Source organism: Strix uralensis, chromosome 5 (assembly GCF_047716275.1).
Source record: "Strix uralensis isolate ZFMK-TIS-50842 chromosome 5, bStrUra1, whole genome shotgun sequence".
In the NCBI taxonomy this organism is placed as follows: Eukaryota; Metazoa; Chordata; class Aves; order Strigiformes; family Strigidae; genus Strix; species Strix uralensis.
Window position 1 is genome coordinate 17,504,351 of NC_133976.1, and position 27,760 is coordinate 17,532,110.

At 46.0% G+C, this 27,760-nt stretch overlaps 2 protein-coding genes across 2 annotated transcripts in view; one reads left to right on the plus strand and one right to left on the minus strand.

The window, feature by feature from the left end:
• Nucleotides 1-7,547: 7,547 nt before the first annotated feature.
• Nucleotides 7,548-27,655, minus strand: LOC141944062 (histone H2B 5-like). The gene is made up of 2 exons (XM_074870052.1): nt 27,489-27,655; nt 7,548-12,428 (listed from the first exon to the last, which is right to left on the minus strand). Exon 2 carries the CDS (start codon nt 12,397-12,399, stop codon nt 12,019-12,021), a length of 381 nt encoding a protein of 126 aa, XP_074726153.1. The 5' UTR covers nt 12,400-12,428; nt 27,489-27,655; the 3' UTR covers nt 7,548-12,018.
• GRAMD4 (GRAM domain containing 4) overlaps nt 27,518-27,760 on the plus strand; it is an 83,706-nt gene continuing 83,463 nt past the window's right edge. The window contains exon 1 of the mRNA XM_074870047.1: nt 27,518-27,547. The gene's annotated coding sequence lies outside the window, so the exon portion shown is untranslated. The remainder of the gene's footprint in view (nt 27,548-27,760) is intronic.

A 27,760-nucleotide genomic window follows, 5' to 3' on the forward strand; every position in this document is an offset into this window, starting at 1 on the left:
AGAGGAAGTCAGGCAAAAATGCCAGGAGGCCTGCATGGGTGAACAAGTTGCTCCTGGACAAAATCAGACACAAAAAGGAAGCCTACAGGGGGTGGAAGCAAGGACAGGTAGCCTGGGAGGAATACGGAGACATCATCTGAGCAGCCAGGGATCAGGTTAGGAAGGCCAAAGCCCTGATAGAATTAAATCTGGCTGGAGACATCAAGGGCAACAAGAAAAGTTTCTATAGGTATGTCAGTGATCAAAGGAAGACTAGGGAAAATATGGGCCCTCTCTGGAAGGAAATGGGAGACCTGGTTACTTGGGATATGGAGAAGGCTGAGTTATGAAATGAATTTTTTACCTCAGTCTTCACCTGCAAGGGCTCCAGCCACGCTGCTCAAGTCACAGAAGGCAAAGGCGGGGACTGGGAGAATGAAGAACTGCCCACTGTAGAAGATCAGGTTCGAGACCATCTAAGGAACCTGAGGGTGCACAAGTCCACGGCACCAGATGAGTGCATCCGCGAGTCCTGAGGGAACTGGTGGATGAAGTGGCTAAGCCACCACCCATCATCTTTGAGAAGTCGTGGCAGCCCAGTGAAGTTCCCGTTGAATGGTAAAGGGGAAACATAACCCCCATTTTTAAAAAGGGAAAAAAGGAAGACCCAGGGAACTACAGGCCAGTCACTCTCACCTCTGTGCGCAGCAAGATCATGAAGTGGATCCTCCTGGAAACTGTGCTAAAGCACATGGAGAATAAGGAGGTCACTGGTGACAGCCAACATGGCTTCACTAAGGGCAAATTGTGCCTGACAAATTTGGTGGCCTTCTACAACAGGGTTACAGCATTGGTGGATAAGGGAAGAGCAACTGATGCCATCTACCTGGACTTGTGCAAAGCATTTGACACTGTCCTGCACGACATCATTGTCTCTAAATTGGAGAGACATGGATTTGATGGATGGACCACTCAGTGGATAAGGAATTGGCTGGATGGTCACACTCAAAGAGTTGTGATCAACAGCTCGATGTCCAAGTGGAGACCAGTGACGAGTGACATTCCTCAGGGGTCAGTACTAGGACCAGCGCTGTTTAACATCTTTGTCAACAACATGGACAGTGGGATTGAGTGCACCCTCAGCAAGTCTGCCAATGACACCAAGGTGTCTGGTGTGGTCAACACACTAGAGGGAAGGGATGTGCCACCCAGAGGGACCTGGACAGGCTGGAGAGGTGGGCCCGTGCAAACCTCATGAAGTTCAACAAGGCCAAGTGCAAGGTCCTGCACATGGGTTGGGGCAATCCCAAGCACAAATACAGGCTGGGAGATGAGTGGATTGAGAGCAGCCCTGTGGAGAAGGACTTTGGGGTGTTAGTGGATGGGAAACTGACTATGAGCCAGCAATGTGCACTCACAGCCCAGAAAGCCAAACGTATCCTGGGCTACATCAAGTGTGGCCAGCAGCTTGAGGAAGGTGATTTTCCCTCTTTACTCCGCTCTTGTGAGACCCCACCTGGAGTACTGTGTTCAGCTCTGGGGCCCCCAACATAAGAAAGACATGGACCTGTTGGAGTGCATCCAGAGGAGGGACACGAGGATGATCAAGGGGCTGGAGCACATCCCCTATAAGGACAGGCTGAGAGAGTTGGGATTGTTCAGCCTGGAGAAGAGAAGGCTCCAGGGAGATCTTATAGCAGCCTTCCAGTACTTGAAGGGAGTCTACAGGAAAGGTAGGGAGGGACTCTTTATCAGGGAGTGTAGTGATAGGAAGAGGGGCAGCAGTTTTCAACTGAAAGAGGGTAGATTTAGATTAGATATAAGGAAGAAATTCTTCACTGTGAGGGTGATGAGACACTGGAACAGGTTGCCTAGAGATGTTGTGGCTGCCCCCTCCCTGGAAGTGTTCAAGGCCAGGTTGGACGGGGCTTTGAGCAACCTGGTCTAGTGGAAGGTGTCCCTGCCCATGGCAGGGGGGTTGGAACTAGATAACCTTTAAGGTCCCTTCCAACCCAAACCATTCTATGATTCTATGACTGAGAAGACTTCCTGATATGGCTTCTACCTCTTCTGGGTCATCATCTGACAAGTGCAGGAATGTGACATAACCAAGACATGGAGAGGACTCTATTTTCAATGCTGAAATAATATCAAGGACTTCATTGTTAAATGGCCTTCAGGGAAAGGCAAAAGACCTTTTATGAAGGTTGGTAAGAACAGGAACCACAGATGCTACTATTACTAGTGCTTGGATCTTCAGACCCAGCTAAGAAGACTTCTGTTTTGAAACTAGAATGAGAAACAGAGGTTGGATTTCCACCTGTGTGCAAGTACTTAGCTGTGTTAGAGATGTGTGGGAGATTCAGGAATAATACTATTGTGCCTGTTTGCCAAGGAGATTTCACCCATGTCCCCCTCCTAAACTGACCCCTTGTCTAAAAATATTAGAAAGCGAAACCACCTGATGCCAAGCCTGGAGGACATGGCACTTGCTGGAGGATGGTCTCCTGGTCCAAGTCATGTGCACTTTTCTCATTAATTATTTAAGGGATAGAAACAAACAGTTTCTAGGGTACTGATCTGTTATCCTTTACTTCAGAAACACTTACTTCTTCCTTCATATATTTTCCCTGCTTTCTTTTTTCCAAATAGTGGCCCAGCCTTGGCAGAAGGGGTAGAAAGGCATGACCCAGGTTAGAAAGAGGAGTAATTGCAGGGCCAGGGATTGTGAGCTGGGAAACAGGTGGCTACATCCAGCAATTCCTGTGCTCTTCCTAACTGCTAGGGGTCTTATTTCAAGCCCCCTTTCCCACTCATCCAAACAGAGGGAGGAAAGAAATCTGGAAATTAGGACTTTTTTTTTTTTTCTTGAGCTATAGCATTAAGTGAGCAAACAGTGCCTCTGTGCTCTTGCTTTTCTTAAAACAGCTCGCTAGAGAGAAACTGGAAGAACATCAGGGTTAGGTATCAGTACAAAGTTGTTCAGCCTTTTGTAGGCACAGATGCTTTGGCATCTTTGTGCCCAGAAACAAAACTGCAAGTATTTAGGTTGACTTCACATTTTTCCAGGTCACTTCCAGAGCTGGTGCCCGCTCAGGCCTTGGCAGGTGTGTAGCTGGATGTCAAAGTTATCCACAGCGAGGCTAAGCCCTGAAGAAAACATGAAAAATGTGATCCAAATGGTAAATTCCAAACAAAAAAAAAAAAAAAAAAAGGAAAACTTCCAAAAATTGAGTATTCCTTTCTGAACAGTCTGAACTGACTATTCATTCACGTGAATAGGGCACTTAGGGCATGAATTTCTGTTCTGTCTCTACCTAGTGGAGGTTCCTTGACAGGGCTAACAGGTATGGGCTGTTTCTGCAAGCCCCACACCAGCTGGCAGGGTGGGATAAGACTTCTTCCCGCTGTTCCTTTGTATCTAGTGTAACTTACCTATAGCAGAGAGCTACCACTGCTTGCAAACTTGCATCTATTTAGTCTTTTGTTATTAAAATTCTTCTTGCCATCTATGCACTTCTAATCCCTTTAAAATATGGCTGAACTCTTGGTTGCTGTGATACCCTTTGGCATGGAGGACCTCCTGTTCATCTTTCATGGTGTGCACCTGCTTGCATCGAACTTTCTTGTGCTGCTGTTCAGTGTTGTTCAGTATCCTGCCCTACAAACACAGAGTATCACAAGTGGTGATTAGCTTATGCCAGGGAAGATGCTGGCTCTGAAAGAGAGATGGGGCAGTGTCCCATGATTCCTATCTTTTCCATTTAAAGATACTTAAATGCCAGAAACAGCATTACAGGCATATGTTCAGGGAACTGACAGAATCAGGGGTTTGTAAGAACTTTTGTCCCCTTGTATTTAGAACTTGAGAAGAGGCGTGATGAGAAGAGGCACGAGATGCCTGCTGCTGAGCTATAAAGGCTTCTTTGTGTTGAATCATCTGGGCTAAAAAGAGCTCTGGCTCTCTCCTGCTAAGTGGCCAGGGGCTACTGGTGGACCCCACGGAGACAGCTTTTGTTAGCTGAGATCAGCTGTGGCAAGAGGTGTCTGGGCCCTTTCGCTATAACACAAGCTGCAAAAGGGGCTGGGGGATGAATTTGAATATTATTCTTTTGCTCTCCCACTGAGTTTTCCACTTAAAGCTGCAGCTGATTTGCTCTAGACCTGGGCCAGAGTGCAAGTCAGTATGGGAGCAGTATGGACTTAGTGTGAGCTCATGTGGACATGGCATTTGCAGGGTGTTTGTGGAAGAGAAGGGAGGATGTTGCATCTCTGAAGTCAGCACTCAGATATGACTTTTTATTACCTTGATGACAGGAGGAAGTAGCTGTGGAATAAACATTCATCCCCCAAATGTAACCTCTCAACAAAAGCAACCATCTACCTCAACATGCTCAGGCAGCCCTTGCTGTTGCGGGCTTCCCACTTTGCTAGAACTCAGCCATGCCTCAGAAAGCTTCCTGCAAGAGCAGGTTTTACTGAGATGGAGCAGTTCAATAGCCTGTTTCCATCAGTGTCTGCAAGACCAGGCTTCCTGGGAGCCCTTGAATATTGCAGCCCTCCAAAGAAACCAAAAGCCTACAAAAGAAGATGGGAAATGGCAATAGCACCCTCACATTTCCTTCACTTTAGTGAAATGGGATGTGGTGCATTTATGTTCCCTCCTTTTGTTGGTCTTCCCAGACAGTCTCAGGTGAAGAGAGGAGACTGAGTGCTTGTACTGACAGCAGTCAGTGGCTCTCCCATTTGGAGCTACGTTTTTCAGAAGCAGCCTGGTATTCACCAGGACATGTCCTAGCCTGTGGGGCAGTTTAAGTCAGAAGCATCTCCTGGTTTATTTAAAAAGCTGTGCTGGACACTTTTTCCAGTGTTGGCAAATCTGGATGTACTTTGTATAAAGAATGTTCTCCACATCTGCACAGGAGGAGGTTCAATGGCCAGTAAATTGGAGAGGTGCACATAGGAGATACTCTTCCTGCTCAGAGGCTGGATATACGCAAATAATCGATGAGCAGCCACAATGTAGCAACTCAACGCAAGTCCCTATAGGAGGGTGACTTCATCACCTTATAGGCAGGTGTATTTATTTTAAAGCAGTACTGATTTGACTCAGTCACGCTCATATTCTTGTACCCACATACTCACAAGATGGGTGTATCCCAGCCATCTGACCAGCATGCAGACACCAGGATTTGTCCATCTTCACAATGACTCAGTGAGGGATGGTGCCATCATGTCCTCATCAAATCTCCCAAGTTCCTCTTAGACTGGTGACCATGTGCTGTCTCTGGATGTTCCTTTTGTACGCTTTAGCTACTGACAGCAACTACACTGTCCATCCTGCTTCACCTCTGGGAGTTACCAGAATTTATTCCCTGTCCTTTGTTTCCTGACTGTGTCCTGAGCAGCTGCACACTGTGTGTGTGCTGGCATCTTGGTAGGCTCCTGACTGAGGTCCCATCAGTGCCTGCCACTCTTACAGCATTCACTTATAGTCTCCTGCCTTTAGTCCCATCTGGTGCCTCACACCCAGTCATTGCCATTCCTTCCCCATTCTTAATCAATCTTCCCATTTCTATTACTATTACGATCTTCTTCTGTCTTTAGAAGACAGTTAAATCTGTAAGAAATTTTTTCTGAATGAATTCTGTAGGAAATTCTGTAAGAGATTTTTTTTTTTTGTGGGGGGAATTAGCATTATGGACATTAAAAGGCAGGAAATTGTCTATAATTTTTTTTTTTAAATCAACTGCTTCAAGGCAGAAAATGAGAAATGTTTTTGAGAACAGCTTTCCTTTATATGAGAAAGCAGAAGCTCCATTCCTCTCTCTTTCTCACACCATCTGTGTTTATTAACTCTATTTTAGAAACAAAACATCTCTTACATCTTTCCTGTAAGCCAGGCTAACACAATCCACATAACCATCAATGCAAGTGCAGGAGCCATGTAGGAAAGGAAGATAAAAAGCTTTCTTTTATGCTTTCTTGTAAACTTTAGAGGCCTAAGAAAACTGCCTGAAACTCCTCACAGTTCGTATGTAGTACCAGGCAGACATTACATGAATTTACAAAGACAACCTGGACCAGCCCTATGGAGCATCCAACCCAAAATCTTGTTTCCAGTAATGGCCATGACAGAATAGGCAAGAAAGACTGTAGGAATAGGGCAGACACATACAATAACTTCCCCTTCATATTCTCTCATCCTCTAATAATTTTCAGCATAGTTTATATGTGTTTAGCAACTTTCAGTGGATTTCTCTCCCATTAATTTGTCCTTGAACCAAATTCTAGCATCTCCAATATCCGTTGGCAAAGGGCTGAATAGGTGGACTGCTTATTGCATGAAGTGCTGCTCCTCTTCACTTATTTTAAACCTCATTCTCTCATAGTTTCTTTTGATTCTCCTGAGTTGTTCTATCTGGTTCTGCCAACAGCTTTAGTCACGTGGCACCTGAGTCCAACTAATGGTCTTTGAATAACCAGTCAATAGTAACTAAATAATAATGGAGTAACTAAAAAAAATTATCTCCCAACATCCTGGAGGAGCATGACCATAGGTTATACATCACATTTTGTAACCTGGTTTGGGTCTTCCTGAGACCCAGGTGTCAGCTCTGTTATGACAGTGCATTGTTGGTGCTGCTCTGCAAAGCGGTATCAAAATGGAAATCAGCATTACAAGTAGCATACTTTATTTCTTTGGAAAGAAATACTTCAGATCAGTTAGTTATAAGGGATTTTTTCTCAAATATATCGCTTTTCCCCAATTATGTTAAGTTTATGAGTCTGTCTTTAGAAAGACTCTGTATCTTTTTAGCTCTGATGTCTGTTATATGCCATATCTGAACTCTCAGCTTGTTTCTCCAGCACACAGGATCTAGCATGGTATGTGCATTTCCCTCTCCAGTGAGTGCATTATGATGCTGATTTCCAGCAAGTAAGTGTTTCACATAAGTATAGTCACAAATCATTCTTCAAAAGGAAGACCTTTTTCTTCCTGGCATTTTGAGATACTACATCTCACTCCATGTTTGTTGCCCGTAACTTCTCATAGTTCAAGGGAAGATGTTTCTAGTGGCAGCAATCATTAATTCAGATAAACAGAAATTCTGAACGTGCATAAACCACTTTTCCAACCACAGAATCTCACAGTGCTTCAGTCTGTGCAAGTCAAAAGTCTTGCCCCTTGGGGTTTAAATGATAGGTGCCAGGCAGAGCACACCCCAAGCAGGAGTGTGACAAGGACAGGTTGCAGGCTTGGCTCTGCTAGGGACAAGCTCGCTGGAAGGGCTTGAAAACACACACATGCTCATGTTGCACCCATCTTTGGGGTGACTGACATGCCATGAGGACTCACAGTGGCAGTGTGTGACATCCCCTTGGTGCAGGGCTGCTCTGTTTTTTGACTGACCCTCTGCCAGGACCAGACAGGCTTCATCTCTGCTGGAAGGGTGGCTGCTGACACTCTGGGTCTGGAGGAAATATGATGGAGAGAGAAATGTAGGGCTTGGGGGAGCCCTGGTGATACAGAAGAAGCAAAGACATCCTGACAGCTGTGTCTCATCTGACTTTCAACGGGTTGGCATTTACATTTTATTTATACATTTAACAGAAAACAGGTAATTAACAGTAAGATAGGTCATAAACCAGCAGTAATATAACATAGATCATACCTGATGTAACACTTACTGTCAGAAAAACTCTGTGTACATAAACCCACAAGATACCATGCATGGAGAGTAAGCATGAGAGAGTGCTCCCTGGGTGCTGGTCCCAGGGAACTCTTGAAATTCTGGCAGCAAGTGATTTTTATGATTTAGTTCACATTCCTCCTTTCCTTGTAAACAATTTGGTCTGGATGTAAACCACCAGGAAATGCTATGATGGGACAAATGCTCAGGGCTGTGCAGAGGCCATGCCAAGCTTGACTTCAGGGGTGGCCAGGACTTGGGGCTACCTCCTCATGGCTGCCTGTCACCAGGGCAGAAGGGCATACAGCCACGTGGCTCCTCTGGGCAGGGCTCTTCAGGGGTCTCAGCTCAGGCATGCCTTCCTAGGACATGCAGCAGCATTCCAGGACAGGCACTCATCCTCCACACTTGTTTTTACTTATTTTCCCTGAGCTTGACTAAAAGACCTGTCCTGAGCAGGGGCAAACCTCTGTGCACGTGGCCACTCAGTTCTGTAGGTTGAGCTCTGCTGTGAAGGGCGGATGGACTTCAAGCCCTTCTAGGGAAACAGGGTGGAAAATCAGGAGTAGATCTATAGCAGCTAATTTTCTCTCTTAAATTGTACATGAAAACAAGTAACTCAGTGCAGTAGTGTCCATGGGGTTACTTTGAGGTTAACATCAAGGCTGTATTACTCTTTTTCAGCTTCCTTTTCCAATTTTCAATCTGCAGTTGATTTTTTTTTTTTAATTGACAAAACACAGGAATGACCCAGAGATTCTTCTGGGATTGCAGTAGGAATCAGGTAAGGACAGTGGGGCTTGGTGTATTATCTTCAGTTTTAAAACATTTTACCAATTCCAGAGCTGGAAATACATATTTTTCAAAAGCACAGATCCTGAAGTGCAGAACTCCTCTTCTGCAGCAAATCCCCTTACCAGGGAATATGTCACACCTCAGATTACTGAGTGGACAATCATTGCTTGAACTTTTAGACCATTTTCTATTGCCTCTACTACTAAGGCTCAGTCCAAACTCATCACAGTCAAAATAATTCCCATTAAACTGCTGTGAGTGTGCTCCTGTACAGTGGCAGGCAGCTGTGGGAAGGGCAGTATAGCAGCAGGCAGCTGTAGGAAGGACAGGCTGACTTGCATGCTGTTTACTTGCTGTACCACCTCAGCTGAGTGGCTGCATGGGAGCAGAGTTCCCTTTCCAATCTGCTCCCTTTCCCTTGTGTAACACTTGTGTCCTCTGGGATCTGCAGAAATGGGATGTGTCTGATTTCCAGCATCAGGACTCTTAGAAACTGCTTACGGGACACTGCAAGGGTAACACCCATAGCACTGTATTTATAAGACACATCTTTGCTGCTAACTGGACCACTGCAGGAGACAGAGATTTCCTTTCTTCATTTTTCCTTGACCCTAAGGCCATTAATTTCCCAACTGCTTTCTGCGTCAGTCCTAGCTTATGCGAGCCTTGCCCTTCCTGGATCAGCCCTTTCCTTCGCTGGCACAAGTGTCTCTACAATAGTGACAGATCAGCCACCAGAACTGGGTTAAAACAAAACTTGCAAGAAAAGAGAAGGTTCATTTTAATCTGGGTCAGTTCCTCAATCCTGTGCTTCACATTATCACGGGCAAGTAAAGAAACAATACAAAGGGAGATGACGAGCAAACGATGTGTGAAATGACAGTCTAAACTATAAACTGATGGACATGACCACTCTCAGTCACTCAGCTTTAGACAATATAAAAATCCTCTTTAAGCCTTCAAATATCTTTATAGCTTTAAATTGCCATTTCTCCTCTTTCTGAAACAATCTCCAAAAATTGAGAGTGGCAACAGTGGCAGAAAATAAATGAGATCAGTACTCTGCGAATATGTGTACAGGGCCAGCAGCCCTTGTCTGAGCGCCCAGCCTTGTCCCCATCTGCCTGAGCTGTCCAGGAGACCCTGGAGGGACAATGCCTCATTTTATTTTTGTGACTTCTTGCAGCCTGATGAGACTGGAGCAGGACTCTGCTCTGCTCGAAAAACTGAGGATTCAGAGGCTGTGCCGGGTACTCCTGGGAGATGTGTGGCCTGGCTCACACACACCACTTGGACTGGAGCAGATCTACTCCACTCTGAATTCCTCCCTTCAGGAAGACTTCCAATCTGCGGCTCATAGGGACAGGAGGAAAATGTTCCCGTGCTGCCAGCCAGCCCTTCATTCCTTATATTCCCTTCTGCATCATTCACTGTCTGATTTCTAGTGGGAAAGAGACCAAGGATGGTGGCTCTAGGCCCACTGCAGGTACATTTTCATCTTTAGTATCTGATTTTGACTATTCGATTGGAAAACAAAAGGAAGTGCTAGTCTGTGCTCCTTCTGAAAGATACCACTAGGGATTCCTGCTGGCATTAGGGTATGAAACTTGGCTGTGTGCTATCACTGAGCAAAGTGTGGGAGGAAAGCCCCTTTTTGGGTGTGAGGTGTTTAAACTCAAAGCAGGGGATGGGAGCAGCCCATAAGCAACTTGACCTTCACTCTTGCTCAGAGACCACATGAGACCCGGAGCTGCTGTCGGGTTTCTGAGGTGCTCTTGGTTGAGCAGGTCTATGCAGTCCTTCCCTCAGACCAACTGGAAAATGACTGCAACACTTACTTACACAACCAAGACAAGTCCTACAGCTCCAAAAGCAACATAAATTTGTCAAGGGTCCCCATCATTCTCAAAGTGTAAAGAAACAGGATAGAGATGAACGTAGGGGAAAGTGAGAGATGTACTGCAAGGTTGCTATTTTGGGGTATGAATTTACCTTTCAATTAAAAGCAAGGTCTTGGAGTTTGGGGAGAACCTGCACTTAGTTCTGGATCCTGTGTCTTTGCTGCCCTTTCTATTTACAGAATAAGCTGCAGAAAGCAGTTGTTATTTTACACATGAATATTTTTTATCTGAGCACTACTGCCTACCAGAGATTTTGATATTTTTTTTAAATGTTGGCTAATTTTGTGTTTTGAGTAGGAAGCTTCAATTTCACACCAGTTCTACACATGCTCTTCTGCTATCCAGCAGTTCGGGAAGATAAACCCGTAACCAAGACTCCACTAATTTCTATGGCTTTTATTAGGATTTTGTTATTGCTCACCTTAGTGTGGACCTTGAGAAGACATGGGGAGTATCTGAAATAGTTTAAATATATTTAATCTTTAAAACATCACTGGGATGCAGGCGAGTGTCTCTATATCCACCTAGCTCCGGCTTTTGCTTTTGCTTTCTAGCCAGTGAATAAAGCAGGGAAGGCAGGGCCAGGTGAGCTACCCGAAGTGATCTCTGTGGGGAGCCTGCCTGTTTCCCGGACTGCATTAACCACCTCTGCTCCCACTCCAGGTGCCTTCCCAAATCCTCAGTCCCCTCCCAACACCTCTGTGCTGTTTGTCCTGCACCACCCTAGCGCTTGCAGGAGAGGGAACCCCTATGGGCACCACCCCATCTTGCCCACTCTTATGGTGGAAGGGAAAGCCCAGGCAGCGTCGAGGCTGGAAAAGTCTTTGAAAAGCAGCACAATTAGCAACGTCTTGCACAACAAAGCAAGTCCTAAAGCAGGCAAAGCAGCAGCTGGGGAAGGTAGCGACCCAGCCCCAACATCCCCCCTTGTCCATCCGTCTGCCTTGGCATGAGAGGGGAGTCAGCGGGCAGCTCCAGCGCCAGCACCCTCAGTCTGCTCGATGGCTCATCCATGCAGAGCAATGAGGAGGAACTGCGCTTGGTATCCCAGGCATCTGCCTGCCTGCCAGGCTTGCTCTTTAACACAGGCTGTCAAGCACAGATAGCTGTTGAATCAATATGGTTTTTGTTCTACAGCCCGTGCACGGTAGCTGTCAATGTCACTTCTGCCAGCACTGTGCTGCTGTACCCCAGGACAAATCTGGCCTATGAGGGAGAGGATACCAGTGCTGACTTCTTGGTGCCCATCTTGGATGACTGTGAGAAAGCAGCCAAACAGGAAGACTTCAGAGACAGTGTCTTTGTGTTGCTGTTGCCAGTCTCCCCCACCAGTGCCAAACATGCATGTTTGCCAAGCACAGAGGAGAGTTTGGATATTCTACAGTCGGTCAGTCCTTCGGATGAGATGTGAAAGCAGGGGCCTCCTCCACCAGCCTTGCTGCACCCGCTGCACATCCTGAACAGACTATGAAAGTCAGACGACATCCAGATCACCATCTCCTCTTCCACCAGGCAGCTTCTCATGCCCATCCCGAGGCTGTAAATTGCTGTGGATAATAGCTGTGATGTTTATCCAGACCGTGGCTGCCTACCTGTGCTTGCGTGGAGGGTCCAATGCTCGATGATCCCATTGGAGAGGTGACGTCCAGCTACTTGGAGCTCGTGTACTTGGTGACAGCCTTGGTGCCCTCTGAGACGGCGTGCTTGGCCAGCTCTCCCGGGAGCAGCAGGCGCACGGCCGTCTGAATCTCCCGGGAGGTGATGGTGGAGCGCTTGTTGTAATGGGCCAGACGGGAGGCTTCTCCAGCGATGCGCTCAAAGATGTCATTGACAAAGGAGTTCATGATGCCCATGGCCTTGGAGGAGATGCCGGTGTCGGGGTGGACCTGCTTCAGCACCTTGTAGACGTAGATGGAGTAGCTCTCTTTCCTGCTCTTGTGCCGCTTCTTATCGCCCTTCTTCTGGGTCTTTGTCACGGCTTTCTTGGAGCCCTTTTTGGGGGCAGAGGTGGACTTTGCTGGCTCTGGCATCCTGAAAGCTCTTTCTCTGGGTCTTGGAGCTGCTTGGAAAGAGCACAAAAAGAAAATAATTAATTTTTGTTCTTCTACAGTATAGTTTTACTGAAAGATGAGGGAGTCTGAGTCGGCAACAATCTCTGAATCTGAGACAAACACCCATGACCCCGTGCAAGCATTTTTGAACTGCCAGCAAGAACTGCTCTGGTTTGTGTATTGTTTTTTGTCCTTTTCTGTTTAAATCCCTGTAACACCAGCCTTGTAAACATCACCGAACCTAGGCCTAGTTGGCATCTACTTAGTAAATATGGGCTGGAGGGTCAACATATTTCTGAGAAGAACATTTCAGTTCCAAAGAAAACACTAACTGCAGCATGCAAATTAAATCTTGCTGGAATGGGCTGGAGACTGTTGCAAAATATCATTGATCAAAATAATTTTATATCGTTATTACAATCTCCAGTAGACCCTTTTTTCTTTGCCTGTAGGTAGAAGTTTATTTTGAGAGTGCTTGCATTTCTGTGGCTATTGTTTTACACCATGTATTCCACTGGAATATAAAAATCATATAGTTTTAAGCTAGCTAGCTGAGCTATGAGAATCTCTAAGTATTCATGTTAGCTAGCAAATACACCAGACAGTAAAAAAGCTCAGAGGAGGTGGCAGGAATCACCTTGCAGAGAAACAAGAATGTGGATAGGAGAAAATCAAAGTGCTTTTGGGCTATGTGTTGATGGAGAGAAGCTACATGGACTGAAATTGTTTCCTGCTATTTGGTGCTTTCTGCTTTTGAAAGAGCGAGCCTCTGTGGGCCGGTTTACATCAAAGATGTCTGATCCTCTCTCTGAGTTTTTCTTCATTAGGCCACAACCTGCAGAGCCCTGATCGGCATCTGACATCCAGAAGTGCAGTAACAAACACAGTATGTAAACTCATCATAAAACTGGGTGCCTCCCCTAGACTACAAATTTACATGTGTTTTACTATGCGGGCCAAGGGAATAACTCTGTCAAATAACCTGCTAAATGGTTTTGTGTTTCAGAGGGCACTTAGAGTGCTTCCTCGAAAAGCAAGGCTTCTCTGGGCTTTGCTGGAAGATCAGCTTCCAGCATCACCCCAAGGCTTGGGATTTTACTACTCTGCGTCTCCTCTGAAGATGACCTAGGAATTACAGTCTGCTGGTCAAGAGAGAGTAGAAGAGAAAAAAGAGCTTCAGAGCTGATGGCACATGGGAAAATGGATAGAAGTAAACAGGAGAGAGAAAGCTGGGATGTAACATATGGTCTGCAAACACAGAGCATCAGAGAGGGACCTCTGCCTGTGTCAAAGCAATGGCTGCATGCTTAGCCCTGCCTCTCCTCCTTGGGAAGGAACGAGATGTTGCCCTCCATACTGGCCTGATTTCTCCACTGTTGACTGCATCTGCAGTCAAAGCCAGAAACAGCATCTGTGTTGCAACCGAGTCTGTAAGAAGTTCTCTGTTATTCCCTGTGGGAGCACATGTCTTCGATGTTGAGGCTGGATTTACATGCCACATCTTGATGGATACAAGCTCCTGCTTCCAAACCATGCAAGAAACCTCCACAGCTCCATATCCTCAGAACGCTGAGATGCTGCCTTCTGCCTGCAGCAAGCACCAGCAGCTGCTGGCTGCTTTACCAAACCAGGTGCCAACACTGGGCTCTGGCAGCTGTGTGGTTTGGCAGGTGTTGAGCAAAGGGCAATGCTGAGCATTTCAAGTCGGGATACTCCCAGCTGCAAGGGCAGGCTGGCACTGCTCGGCATTCTAGGGAGCTGGGAGGCAACATCTCCACCACAGCCCTCCAAAAAGCCCACCTGGCTAGAAGCAAAAGCCGGCACCGGTGTCCTTAGCACTGAGTTTTTGCTCAAGCAAAGCAGTTTCTTCCTTGCCATTAATGGGAGTTTTGCCTTTGTGAGGCCTGAGAAACCTGTTCAAGTTTCCTTTGCTTCATCTTGCAAAAAGAAGTACTTTGTCACTCCAAAATGGGATATTGTCTAACTAGGTGGGAAAAGGCTGGCGTAGAGGAAAGCTTCATATAACAGGCGGCAAACACACCACCAACTTCTCACTGCACCAGAACCTCAAACTGCTCACAACTAAAGCATACAAATACGAAAAAAAAAACCCCACCAAAACTGCGTAAGTAATACATATAAATACCTCTCAAATCCCTGGAGTAACTAGCAACCTAACATCAGGTACGGAGGACAGGAAGAAAAAAAAAAGAAAAACCCAAAGAAATGTATTGAAAGCTGTTGATGCTTTCTTCTAGTTGACTTCAGTTTATGAACATTAATATATTTTCCTAGTTTCAGGAAACCTGTAGTTGTAACATATGTGGTTATACCACCTGGCAATCATAAATGAACATATTTTGCCGACTCTTTGAAGTTAAAGGAAAAGCAGTTTCACAGAAACAGTAAGGAAATGGGAACATTATGAGAGTAGTCCTCCTTCAGGTGAACTCACCCCCTGGCAAAGCTTCACAGCCAAGTGAGCTGAGGTAGGTGGAAAACCATGGACAAAGACCATGCCCAGAGACACGCAGGATGGTTCTGACGAAGTGGACTCTCAGACTTGGCATAGCAAAATGCTCAGTTTGAGCATATGAATAAACAGTGTCACAAGAAATGCCAAAAATGTGCAGCTGGAAGAAGCCTCCAGACCTCCACACTTTGCTTTGAGGATGGGGTACCCAGGCATGTCCTCCTAGATTAATTTCTTACATTTTCTTCAGAATCTCCACAGAGATGATTTTCACGTGCTATGTGCTTGACTCTGCCACCTCATTTCCTTTCTTAATTTTCCCAGGCGTTCTTCTCAGTGGAGTCATTTGGAAGGGCAAGTGCTAGACTGCCCCAAAAGTCCTCGACACCCTTCAAAACTCTGACATCTGCCCCCTTAAACACATTTTCTTCCTCTGATGAAACCATGATTTTTTTTCATTTCTTTCTCTACTTGGGAAGCAGTATCAGGAAAAGAAATCCCCTACTGCTCTTGTTTGCAGACTTGAAAATATGTGTTTTCAATGGAAAGGCATTTTTCCAAGAGAAGAAATAACTGTGCATTTGCTTCTTTTCCTCTTGAGATAATTTCCTGACTGAAAAACATCACCACTGAAAAATGTAAATGACTATTTCTTAGGCTTTTAAAAAAGTGTGCCCTTCTAAAATATGTATTAATTGTTAAGTGCACTTGGAGTGCAGCTTTTAAAAAATTAATATAGTGCGCAACAGGCACCAGAGTGATTTCATATGTCTCCAGAAAAGGTCACACCTACAGGACATCTCCGTCCATCTGACTGGCTAGTGCCCTGGGGTAGCACAGCCAGGATCTTGCTCTTCTCCCATGTATGGCCATGATGAGGGAAGCAACGATGCTAAAAAGCACAAAAAATTAGCACAAAAGTTAATCCTGGTGCCCTAAAGTGTCCTTACTTGCCTCCACCCATTTCTTTGCAGCCTACTGTTTAAGAGGTAAATAACACTTTTATCTGGGAACAGGTTGTCTTCCTTTCAGTTTCTTTGGGCAGTGCCTAGTGCAAAGAGCCTGACTGCCTTTGCCAGGTGCTAAATAAATAATGTTAATAATTGTCAACAGTATCACCAACCCTTACGTCAACAGTGCAATGCAATCCACAGGCAGGTGGTGCTCTGGTATGAAGACAGAAGTAGTGGGATTATTCCCAAAGTGTCCATGTGGAGAGTTTGTTGAGGGAAAACTAGGTGACCTTAAAAAAAAATGGTTTCTTTTTATGAAAATAGTTGCCTTTCTTTCTTTTCCTTAAAAAAAAAAAAAAAAAGAAAAAAGAAGAAGAAGAAGAAGAAAACAGAGGTTGATAATTATTAGCTTTTGTGTTTGGAAGTGTTGCCATCACCACTGACTTCTCTACTGTGAGGGTGACCAAGCACTAGCACAGGTTGCTCAGAGGATGCAGGGTCTCTATCCTTGGAGATACTCAAAACCCAACTGGACGTAGCTCTGAGCACGGGCTGGACTAGATGTTCTCCAGAGGCACCTTCAGCCTCAGCCATTCTGTGACTCTTGGAGACTGAAGCTGGGTACCTCTCCCCTAGAACATGCTTTATGAGCTGTGTTCCCCCGACAGACATTTCCCACGGGATACTGCAGCCAGAGACTCCCACAAGGACCCCTAAGGAGGGGAGATGGTGCTCATCTCCAGGTCCAAGTCACTAAGGTCCTGGGGACACAGAGTATGGCCATGCAGGAAGAGGCACTCTAAGGCATCATGGTAACATTTGAAAGGTTTCAGGTTTTTGAGGAAAATCTTTGGTCACATTTTTTTCTTTATGGTTTTGTATGCTCTGAGAATCAGTTATCAGTGTTGGCATTTTTTTCCTTCCTCAGAAAACCAACCACAAAATCAACCACAGTATTTTTTCTAGCCAGCTCCAAGCAGCAGCGTGCCTGCTGCTAGAAACCTGAGTGGTGTGGAGCGACAGATACATCTTCCTTTATGTTGACACCCCTTTCTTCATCATTATTAAAGGAAAATGAACTGAAAACATATTCAAAGATACAAATCACTGCAGTCTCTCAGATCTGAGATGGGAGAGGAGCCCCGCTGAGAAATCCCACACGAAGCCTGATGCTGTCTCTGTTTTCCCCAGGCCCGATATAGTGATGCAGAGACAGGCAGGGAAGCTCCTGCAGCATTTGTGTTCATTTTTGGCCTTGCTGCTGACTCTGTAGGAGCAGTGCCAAGTGGTGTGCACGGGTGACCACGGGTGGGCTGTTAGCTAGCCTTTTGGACCTCTCCTCATGCAGGGGTGGAAACAGCACTTGGATTTTTTCCTTCCTTTTCCTACTAAAAGCTGTCCTTGCTGCGATGAGCTCTGCAGCAGCCACTGTAAATTCCCATGCCCACCTCACTGCTCCTTTGCTCTAATTTCCTAATCAACCATAAAAGTTACATTTCTAGGGTCAGCACATTGTTTTTAGGGGGTTTTGGTGAAAAATTAAACACTTGTAGGAAAACCTCAAGCTCTCACCTTCTGGACATCTGATGTTTGCTAATCTTCTGATGATCTATTTTAATCATTGCTAGAATAAACGAGAGCCAACGGGCACTTGCTGTTTATTCTGCCCCTTAAATAGGAATGTCCTGGTAGTTCTGTCCAATTACTGTCCCTTACCTTACTTTCTCTTGCTGTATAAACTAAAGAAAACTTGGCTTTAATCCGATATGTAAAGAAATGTAAAGTGAAATATGCTGATGCCTTTTGTTTTACTCTGAAACACAAAGAAGGGCAAGAAATTAGGGAATGTTTCCACCAAAAGGAAAAGGCTTTCTAATGGCTTCATTTGCTCTGAAATGCTTGTAACAGCACAGACAGCAGATCTGGTAAATACAGTTTACAAATTACCAGATGTCATCAAATGACTGTTGTTGGAACAGCATTATTTCCGCAAACTGCAAATCCCCTCCCTTTTATAATGTACGGTGATCTACCTGGAATTTATTAAACAAGAATTTGCTCATCCAACACATGCTATTAAATAGTAATAGCTGAGAAAACAAGCAGATATTTTATGGTTATTTGGTAGCAAGCTCTGCCTTCTGTAGTAAAGCAGATGAGAAGCGTGATGAATCACCATGAGACATCGGTGATGCTGCCTCATGTGCAAAAACTGATAGTCATATTTTGGACTGGAAAGAATTCTTCTCTTGGTATGTTGTCTAGCATGTGATGATGAGGTAAGATTTGCTTTGAAGTAATGAGGAGGAGAATTTCCTAGAATAAGGTAAACTAGTCTGAAATGTCTCATTTCTTCTAATGGTGGAGGGGCACAGAGATCAGTTTTGGGATCCCAGGTCTCCTCCCAGGTAATCCAGTATCAGTAACAATGCCCCATCCTCAATCCCACATGCTCTGCTGTATTTTATATGACTGCTTCTGTAAAGTTATTGTTTAAATGGCTAACTTCTAACCATGGATACACACATGCAGTTCTGCTAGTGAAGAGATTCACGCTTGCATATTGGACTGTGAAAATGTTAAAATTGAAGATATCCCCTCCTCCTTAACATAGAAAGAAATGCTACAAACTCACTCCCTGACACAGATACACTATGTTCAAAGTGATCTTTAGATTTCTTTAGAAGAAATACAAGCAGAACAGAGCCCTAAGATATACACTGGCGTCCTAGCTCTTTGATCCTTACCATTGCTTGTGTTAACGCATTGCCTGTGAGTTCAGTACAGGATACTCCCTACAGTAATCTTTTCTTTCCTAGCATTTCCATTTATGATTTTAGAAAACACACTTTTAATCACCAGCAACAGCTGTAATTTCTTGTGTTACTTCTGCCCAAGCTGCAAGTACTTCTCTGGGTTGTGGGGGTATCAGTCAGAGATGCTTAGTAAGAAGCAGGACCCTAGATCAGAGCTCTCTGCAGAGAACATATATTGAATTTTTAAAGAAAAGAAAATCTTATCCATGAGTCAAGCAGAGCAACGGAGAGACATGGTGCTGTGAGAATGACTGTCAGAAGGCTCCTGTCCTTGCTCTGATTAAATGAGTGCCTGAAGTCAATAGGGGTTTAACCTGGGTCTGAAACAACAAATACGATGTTTAGAGATGCTTAGCATCAACAGCCGACATTGATTTCCACTGGAATCCAGGAGGCTCAGTACTTTATAAAAATCAGACTCTGCATTTTATCAAGGTTTTGCTACCGTGAATAAATGAGTACTTGAAAAAGCTTTAGCATGACTTTTATCTGCTCTTTATAAGGGCACTCCTTATGTACCTGCTTTGGAATATTTCGGATCTACACACTTGACCGGCTGCATCTAATAAATGCAAAAAGGAGAAATGATGTTTTCCATAGATCGATACCCGTTAAAATGTTTACAGGAGTACACCCAGTACCAGCATCTGCTACAACTACACTTCAGTCAGCTTTCCCACAAAGTCCCAGGGTTTAAGAGAAACTTGTATTATTGCAGCCATCCTCAGAAAGCCCTCAGTACTAACACAGTCCAACAGAGAACACAACCAGGCTCACTCCCTTCGTGGGGTTTTATCAGTAAGTCAAAATCTTAACACAACAAATTTCAGCACAAGCGTCCTCTCCTAAGTTTCACAGTCCTCAGGATTTGCTGCTTCTGCCATGAATCCTCTCCTCAAGCAACAGTCTTCTGTGGCCTTCATATCGCACTACAACTCAACTGGACCCACTGGGGGTCAACCTGTCAGCAGCAGCTCTGTGTCTCAGTGCAGGGTTTAGTTCTTGTCCTTAGACTAACTCAGCAAAGTTGCTCTGAAGGCAGGGAGAGGTCAGAGCCTTGCTGACCACGTACAGGCAGATGATCTCCAATTGACCTGCACCAATCCTGCTGGGCAAGAGAAGCAAGACATCACAGCAGCTAAGCTACTCGGCAGCATCACAAGCTTTACATATCTTCTTGGTGATTTGCAGAGTACAGGCTATTGGAGATGGATGTGAGAACAAAAACCATAGGTGACTGGAGTCTGTAATACTAATGACCTGCACACGTCAAAAAGGTGCTTTACTTATTCCATGGCGCCCTATGCTATTGAAAGTAAGAAGTGCAGATTCAAAATAAATTGCTCTGTGCCATATCAAAAATGAAAATCATCTCATCTTTGATCTCATTTCAATTTCACTGGAAAAGCAGAAGACCATAAACTCACTGAGTCTGCTATATCTAAATAACTCCCTCTACAATAGAGCCATGGTCTCTAAACTAGTAATGATAATAAGCCTAAAGAACTCCTATGACATTTAAGCAAAGTATTTTTATGGATTTTACAGAGTAACAGAATTATCAAAATTCTAGACTATTTTCATCACTGCTGAAAAAGACATCCCATAAAAATGTGCTAATTCAGCCATGGCCAAAAATGTGAGAGAAGCTACAGCCCAACACCTGCAGGCCATAAGGGGAGAGGGTGGGAGAAGGAGAAGAGGCCGACCCAGGAGATGAGAGCTGCTTCTGAGTTAAGGCAGAAGTTACGTGGGAACCAATGCAGACACACGTGGCACCTCTTCCTCCCGCACGCGCCATCCCCACGTTTCAGTAGGTTTCTGTGACCTTTTCCAGTGCTACAGACAATTTGTGTAGCAAAAAGAAACAAAAGCAGGGATCATACCCCAAAATTTTAACTCTGGCCATACCACACTGACTGGGAATAATACATATGGATGTAAAACCATGCCACAGTGGAAAGCTATGTTCCCAAATTAGACTGAAGATCAGACCAAGGTCATTAAGGCTTTTAAGAGTGATGTGATGGGTACTTCACAACGTAAGTATTACCACATACCCTCAGTGGCACGAGTGAAATAAGCCTAGCAAAACTTGTCAACAACCTTCACAAAATGTACGTGGGTCTGTTGAGCAGGTATGCTCAACACACCTGGGCAGCATCACCAATCCTGTCCCTATGTGGGGAGAAAGAGCCAGGTGAGGGTATGACATGTGCAACTGTAACCAATCATGACCGACATTCCTTCTAAATGAGAGTCTCTACCTTCAATCGTCCTTTCCCAGTTACATTACTCACATTTCAGCAAGTCCTGAAAATGATTAAAAAAAATTAGTGGAAAGCATGCAATTAATGAAAAAGTCAGGAATACGTGGAAGCAGCTTTATCATGGCTCTAAAGCATGGGTGCCTGGGAACATGGAGTGTAAATGGAGGAGCCGTGGGTACCACACAGGTACATCCAAAAGGACTGCATGCCATGCCACAAGTTAAAGGGCAGCGAGTGGCACAGATTTCATTGCTATGGGATACTGAAAATATTGTAATGTGTGTATTAATAATTAATTTGGCATGGTAATAGCAATTTTACTGTAAATGGAGATGTGTGACTATTACTGGAGCCTGCGGGGAAACAAAGATAAATGTCCTTCCCCAGATCTCACGCCTTCCAATAACCGGATCGGGAATACGATCCAGGACTGCTGACACCTTTCGCTGCTGCAGCCACTGGATCACATTACCACAGGCAGAGAGTCCTCTGAGCGTTAGAGGTCATCTTCTGTACAAAGCAGGAAAATGGAGAGCCTGTTAGATGGAAGGAGAGAAGAAAAGCATGGCTGGGACAGTACAGCAAAGCTCCAACGAAGAGGGGAGCTCTGGCTACTCTCCAGAAATAGATAGGGGTGAACACTAAGGACATAAATGTTGTTGAAGGTAAAAGCATACTCCGGCACAAGAACTGACAATAAACCATTTTTGAATGTTCACGGATAAACTCATGCTAGAGATGAGAGAAAGGAACCTCACTTACATCCTTACTTGGAAGTGGAAGGATGAGGGCAACAGAGGAGGGGAGAAAGATGAATAAACCCATACCTTCCACAGTTCAAAGACAAAACCTGGTTTTTTTCAAAAAAAAAAATAAAATTCTATGATATGGCTCTGGCAATAGCAAGTAACTGCTCTACATTAAGCAATGTCTTTCTGTTCTATGTTACTGTGCTACTGAAGAATTCTTACCAAAATGCACGGAGGTCCCTCACTTTGCACTTCTCTTTCATTTATTCTTTTCTTTATTGTTCCTTCCTTCCTTCTTTCTCTCACATCCATTACAAGTGCCAGGAGGTTTAAAGCCCCAGCAGGTTTGCTGCCACTTGGTCCCATCCAACATGTGATATTTGTACAGAAACTAACACACTACAACAGCCATGGGGTTGAAAAGCTCGCAGTTCTCCTTCAGGCCAGGTTAGCCCATGCCCAAATTCCACATTGTACAAATTGTCTGCGAATGACATTTTAATTCATCTCTAATTTGTGTTAACATCATTATCACATGGACTTAGTGTGCTAGTCACTATACTGATACAAGCTAAAAAAGGCCATCTCCCTTCCAGAGAAATCAAAGCTTTATTAGAGATACATTAATATTACATCAGGCAGGGTGCAGAGTTCTCTGCTGAAGACTTGGTTGCAACCACTAGAGCAGCAGGGAAGAAAATGGAGGTTGCTGGACAAAAGGCCAGCCCCAAAATGCCAGCGGTCCTGGCTGGTCAGTAGCAATTAGAACAATTAAATGTAAGGCTCGCTTTTCAAAACACAGAATGGTTTTCAAAGGCAGCAGGTTTAAAACGCCAGTGGAGTGCCACATTATCTGTACCATACTGTTATTTTTAACCATCTGTGGCTCTATCCTCCCACACTCACTTTCCTCCTGAGGCTTCCACACCTTTAGTTTCCCCACTGCTATGGTCTCCCAACCTGTTTCTTCCTCAGATGAAGTGCTCACCCTTTTCTCTTCTTCCTCCGTGCTGGTGCCTCTCAGCACGCACCCTCCGCAGAGCTCATTAGTGCCTCTGTTCAAGAAGCACATCTTTGTGGGAGACCGTGTCCTTATCTTGAGTTGTGCCCCAGTTATCTGACAGGCACAAACAATAGTAAGGATGATCAGAGCTGGGCTGAGGACCCACAGTGCAGGAGAGGAGAGAATATGGGATTAATTCTGGCATGGGAGAAAGAGGAAGGTGTGACAGGAATGACGAGACAACTACAGCACCCGTATCTTCAGGGCAGAGCTGCTGTATCTGCAATGCATTTTAAGGCTTATAGACATCAAAATGGAAATAACCCATATTTATATTGGGTATGGTTAGACAGTTCATTTCTGATGGGATGCTCCCTGCCTCCTGTCTTGTAGCACCCCACTTGTTACTCAATCATTTTGCAGGTCCCACAGAGGACCCAAAGGGGACTTTCTGTCAACATGGCAGCAGCTTCCCTACCTTTCCATCATCCACATTTGTCAACGGTTCACTTCAGTTCTTTTGGGTTTCTACTTTCCTTCCCATTCCTTAATTCTGTCTGCCCTTGTGACAGAGATGAGGAGTGTCTTACCAAATGCTTTCCCTGGCCCTCCTTCACATTAAAATTTAAGTGCTGAGCTCCAGAGTGGTCTCAGATGTTCTTTCCTCTGCCCTCTCTGTACCTCATGTCAAGAATTTCTTCTGCAAAAATATCACATGCTTTTCTGCTCAACCTTCCTCTCACTTTCCAGGGTAACTCATGTCCTTTCCGTAACTCCCAATAACCTTCCTGGAGGTGCACTTTCAGATCCTCCTATACTTTTTTTCATTGCCTCCTGTGCACACTGTATTTATTGTACTGCCACCTTTGTGTTTTGTTCTCATTCCTATCTTCCTGTCTTCTTTCGTGTAGTATTTTCTGCTTGACAATTATCAGTCTACTACATATAATCTCTCCTCACAAGAGGCAGGGTCACACAGGTTACACAAACAGGTTATAAGGAGAGATTTTATGTGCCCAAAAGCATGTCCACTTTTCCTGACTGTTGGTCTAATATAAAAGTGGCCTCTGCTGAAAAAACTCTGCCCCCTTAAATCCTTGATCATCATGACTATAACCCCCCCCTCCCAGTTTCTTTCTCAGCACACACCTCCTGCAATGATTACCTGTCTCAACTCTCCAGGTGGCACATCTCATGTCAGAGATGAGTCCTCTGCAAACAAACCCTCTCTTCCCTGATCCTGGGGTAAATGCAAGTTTTTAACAAATAACACAGAAAACCTTATTGCAGTGGACAGCCTGTGTACTTTCACCGATTAAAAAAATAACTCTACTCCATAAGAAGTTTTAAGGCTGGTTTGAAAGCTAAACAATCCCTGCTGATAGATCGTATCTTCAAGAGGGTCGGTGAAATAATATGACAAGGGTGGTGATTAACTCTCACCGCAAAGGAAAATGTTGAGTTGATGTAGGTGGCACATAAAATCCCCCACTCTCTTTATGAGTCAGGTAAGCTGCCAGAAAGAGGGGGTGGAATCCGTGGGATGGAGCTGTTTTCATTCCAGCCAGTTAGTAGTATGCTTTTTGAAACACACACAAAAAAAGTTTAATTATTAAATCAGATTTTTTTTTAAAACTAGGAGTCTTATTTAAATAGCAAAATATAACATTTGCCCTTGATCCCCAATGATGCTGTTTGTAGTCAGTGATTGTCAAGGGGAAATATTATTAAACAACTCCACTCCCACCCCCTGAGGTTAATGTAGCGTTTTTGGGTTATGCATCTATTCTTCCATCTCCCACCCAGTGCATATGATCCTGCAGTCACAGCTCTCTCCTCTCCCTCTGGCTCCAGAAAAAAAGGGAAGATGACAAGCTGAGATCCCAGTCTCGCTTCACACAGAGCCCCCTTTTCAGAGGCAGAGCTTAGCTCTGACTAAGAGAAAAGCATTTCTCTCCCAAGAGCTGCACAAAAGTGGTTTAACAAATGTATAAAACAAAACGATTGGCAAAAAAGAAAAGCATTTTGTGTGGTCTTATTTTGGATCTGTCCAGGATTCAAGGGCTAATTCAAATGGATGGCAGTGTCCCTTATCTAAAATTATAGACTTTTCATTACCAAAAATCAGAAATTTAGAAAAGTGGAGAAAATGCCAGTAGTTCCTTGGGTTCAGGGGGCTTACAATCCTACTCTGGTACTGTCAGTGGGAGCGCAGTAACTGCTCTGTTCATAGCGCAGCCTGAGCAGAGATGCTATCTCAAGCCCACTTCTGAATTTAGGAACATTTCACACATACTTAATTCTTCAGTCTACCCAATACATCTGTTTGAGGCTGGGCAGCAGCAGCATATTTCAGGTGCAAGAGAAAGGAATGCAATAGGATCAGACTATCAGCATGAGTCATTTCTTTGTTTCAGCTGGAGAATGGAAGAGAATGGAGTGAAGTAGAGATATATGTATACACATATATATACACATGTAAATATAAATCAGGAGAAAGGATGGAGGAGGACAGTGACCAAAGGAACAGCGTGGAGAAAAGATGTCAAGAGGAAAGGAGGGTAAGGCAGTGGACTGAAATGAGATGTCAGACAGGAGAGAGAAAGACAGGGTATAAAAACTAGGACAGAAAAAGAGAAAAAAAAAAAAAAGGAAGAAGATATACAAAAGGGGACAAAAATAAGAGAAAAGGCATGAGTAGGCAAAAAAGCAGAGAGAAGGGGAAAGGTAAAGTAACTGGCACAGTGCTTGGCAAGACAGAAATACTGAAGCATAGACACAGAGAAGAAAGACTCAGAGGGTCGCAAGAAGAAAGACAGACCTTGCACAGCAGAGATGATATGAAATAAGCAGTTGGAGAAAAAAAACCACTTGCCAGAACAGTACTTTGGAGAGTCATGGTGAGAGGTGTTGCTGCCCCATTAAGGGAGAGTCAAGCCCTGGGCAGTGACAGGCTAAACCCAAGGAGAACAAAGGATGAGGCCAGGAGAAGACAAACGATGCTCTTGTACTAGGTTGCTGCCTTTTGTTTAAAACAGAAATCATGAAGGTCATTGAAATTGCCACTTAGATCTTATATCTGAAACTTAAAAAAACTCCTTATTTTTTTCAATACAATCATTCTTCCTCCTTCTCTCCCAACGGTGGATTAAATTAATTACTGTATACTCCACAGTTATACCTCCCTGCCAGGGAAGAAAACCCCAGACACCTTTACGCCTAAAGCAGACCTTGCTCTCTGGCTCCCTTTGCCTATAGAGGCTTCCGCAGAAATCTTTCAGTAGTCAAAGCTAGATTTCCTGTGGCTCCAAAATTACCATGATGGAGTTGGGTATCATTAGCAGGATGAGGAAAGAAAGAGAAGGGAAACAGGGGCACACGCGCAGGGAAAAAGCTTTTTTTGTATTTATAATTAGGAAATCTTACCAGTATGGAGGGAAAAAATTGCTTCTGGTAAATAATCTGTCACTCCTTTGCACATCGAATAATAGGAACAAAAGAGGAGGGTGTGGGGAGTACATTCATATTATCAAATTCTTTCTGTTATTACCATGTGTTCAGTGTAATAAAAACATAATCGGGAAAATAACACACTGTAACACCAATACTATGGAGGCTATAGAGGAAAAACCCCAGGAAGATCAAACTGTGTTCCCAGGGGCAGCACCAGTCTGAGAAACCAGAGCTGTATTAGTAGTAACAGGAGCAACATACGGAGATGAATGAAACCGTGTTTGTAAATGTGATATGCAATTGCACACTCCTGCTTGGCTTTCCTTTTTCACGATCTGACTCAGCCTCCACACGGCTCCACTCCCCCACCTTTTGATTCATAAATTCTTGATCTCAAAAAATAAAAAAGTTACAAAGGCAGCGCGCAAAGGGCACGAGATGACGTGAGATACGAGGACGCTGGCGAGCGCAGAACATGCCATCAGTCACCGCCCTGCCAGGGGCCAAACCCGCCGGAGAACAGCCGCGGAGCCGGGGCCACCCGCGCGGAGGCTGAGCGGAGGGAGCCGCGCAGCGAACCGCGGCTCGGCGCCCCCGCGCCAGGGGCACAGATCTGTCACAAAACTGCCTCCTCCTGCTCCCGCTGCCCGGCAGCCGCTCCGCCGGGCGGGCCTGCACCGCCCAGCGCAGAGGGTGGGACGCGAGAGGACTGAGGCACGGCGGGGCTTCTCACGGCACAGGCTCCCTGTATTGCTTAAGCTACGAAAACGAGATCGGGGCTGGCGGGCAGCAGCGCAAGAGGCAGCACAGGGCGCGCGGGCAGCGGGCACAGCCCCGCGCGGGCACTACCGCACAGGCACACACGGTGTCGGCGCCGGTGTCTACGCACAGGACCGGCCCCTCCCTGCGGGCCTGGGCTCCCCGCGTGTGCGCGGGGGGTGCCGGCGGCCGGCCCGGCCCACCCGCGGCCGGCGGGGCCGCAGCGCGGCCCGGAGGCGCGGCCCGGGGCTGGGCTGCGGCCCCCAGCCCGCCGCCGCCCTGCCCGGGCCCGGCCACGTGCTTCGCCGCCAGCCCCCGGTGAACCGGGCGCAGCTCGCTCCGGCGACGCGGCTGCTGGCGGCCGCCGCCCGGCACCGCCGAGGCCGCCGCCGTGCCCGCGCGTTCGCCGGGCCCGGAGCACCGGGACGCCCTGGCCCCGCCGGGCGCCACGACGCCGCCACCCGTGCGCAGCACCAGCGGCGAAGAGCGCGCTCAGCGACCTCCGCTGCGGACCAGGCCGGTGCGCGCCGCACGGAGCAGGGGGCGGCGGGGGCCGCAGCACCGGCAGCCGGCACAGCACGGAGGATCTTGCCTGCTAGGCGCGGGACTCCTCCGCAGGCGAGCTCCAGGCGCCGGCGCGGCGCAGGGCAGGTGCGCGCCGGGGCTGCTCGTCGCCGCTCCGCGCAGAGCCTGCGGACGCCGCGCCGGGCGGCACCGCGGACCCGGCACCGCGGGACCCGCCTCCTCGGCCGCGGGCGCTGGGGCCGGGCCGGGCTGCGGCCGGTGGGGCGCCTCACTCTGCGCCGCCGCGCTCCTGCGGGCCGCGCCGCCCGTGCGGCCGCCCATAGGCCGCCCATAGGCCGC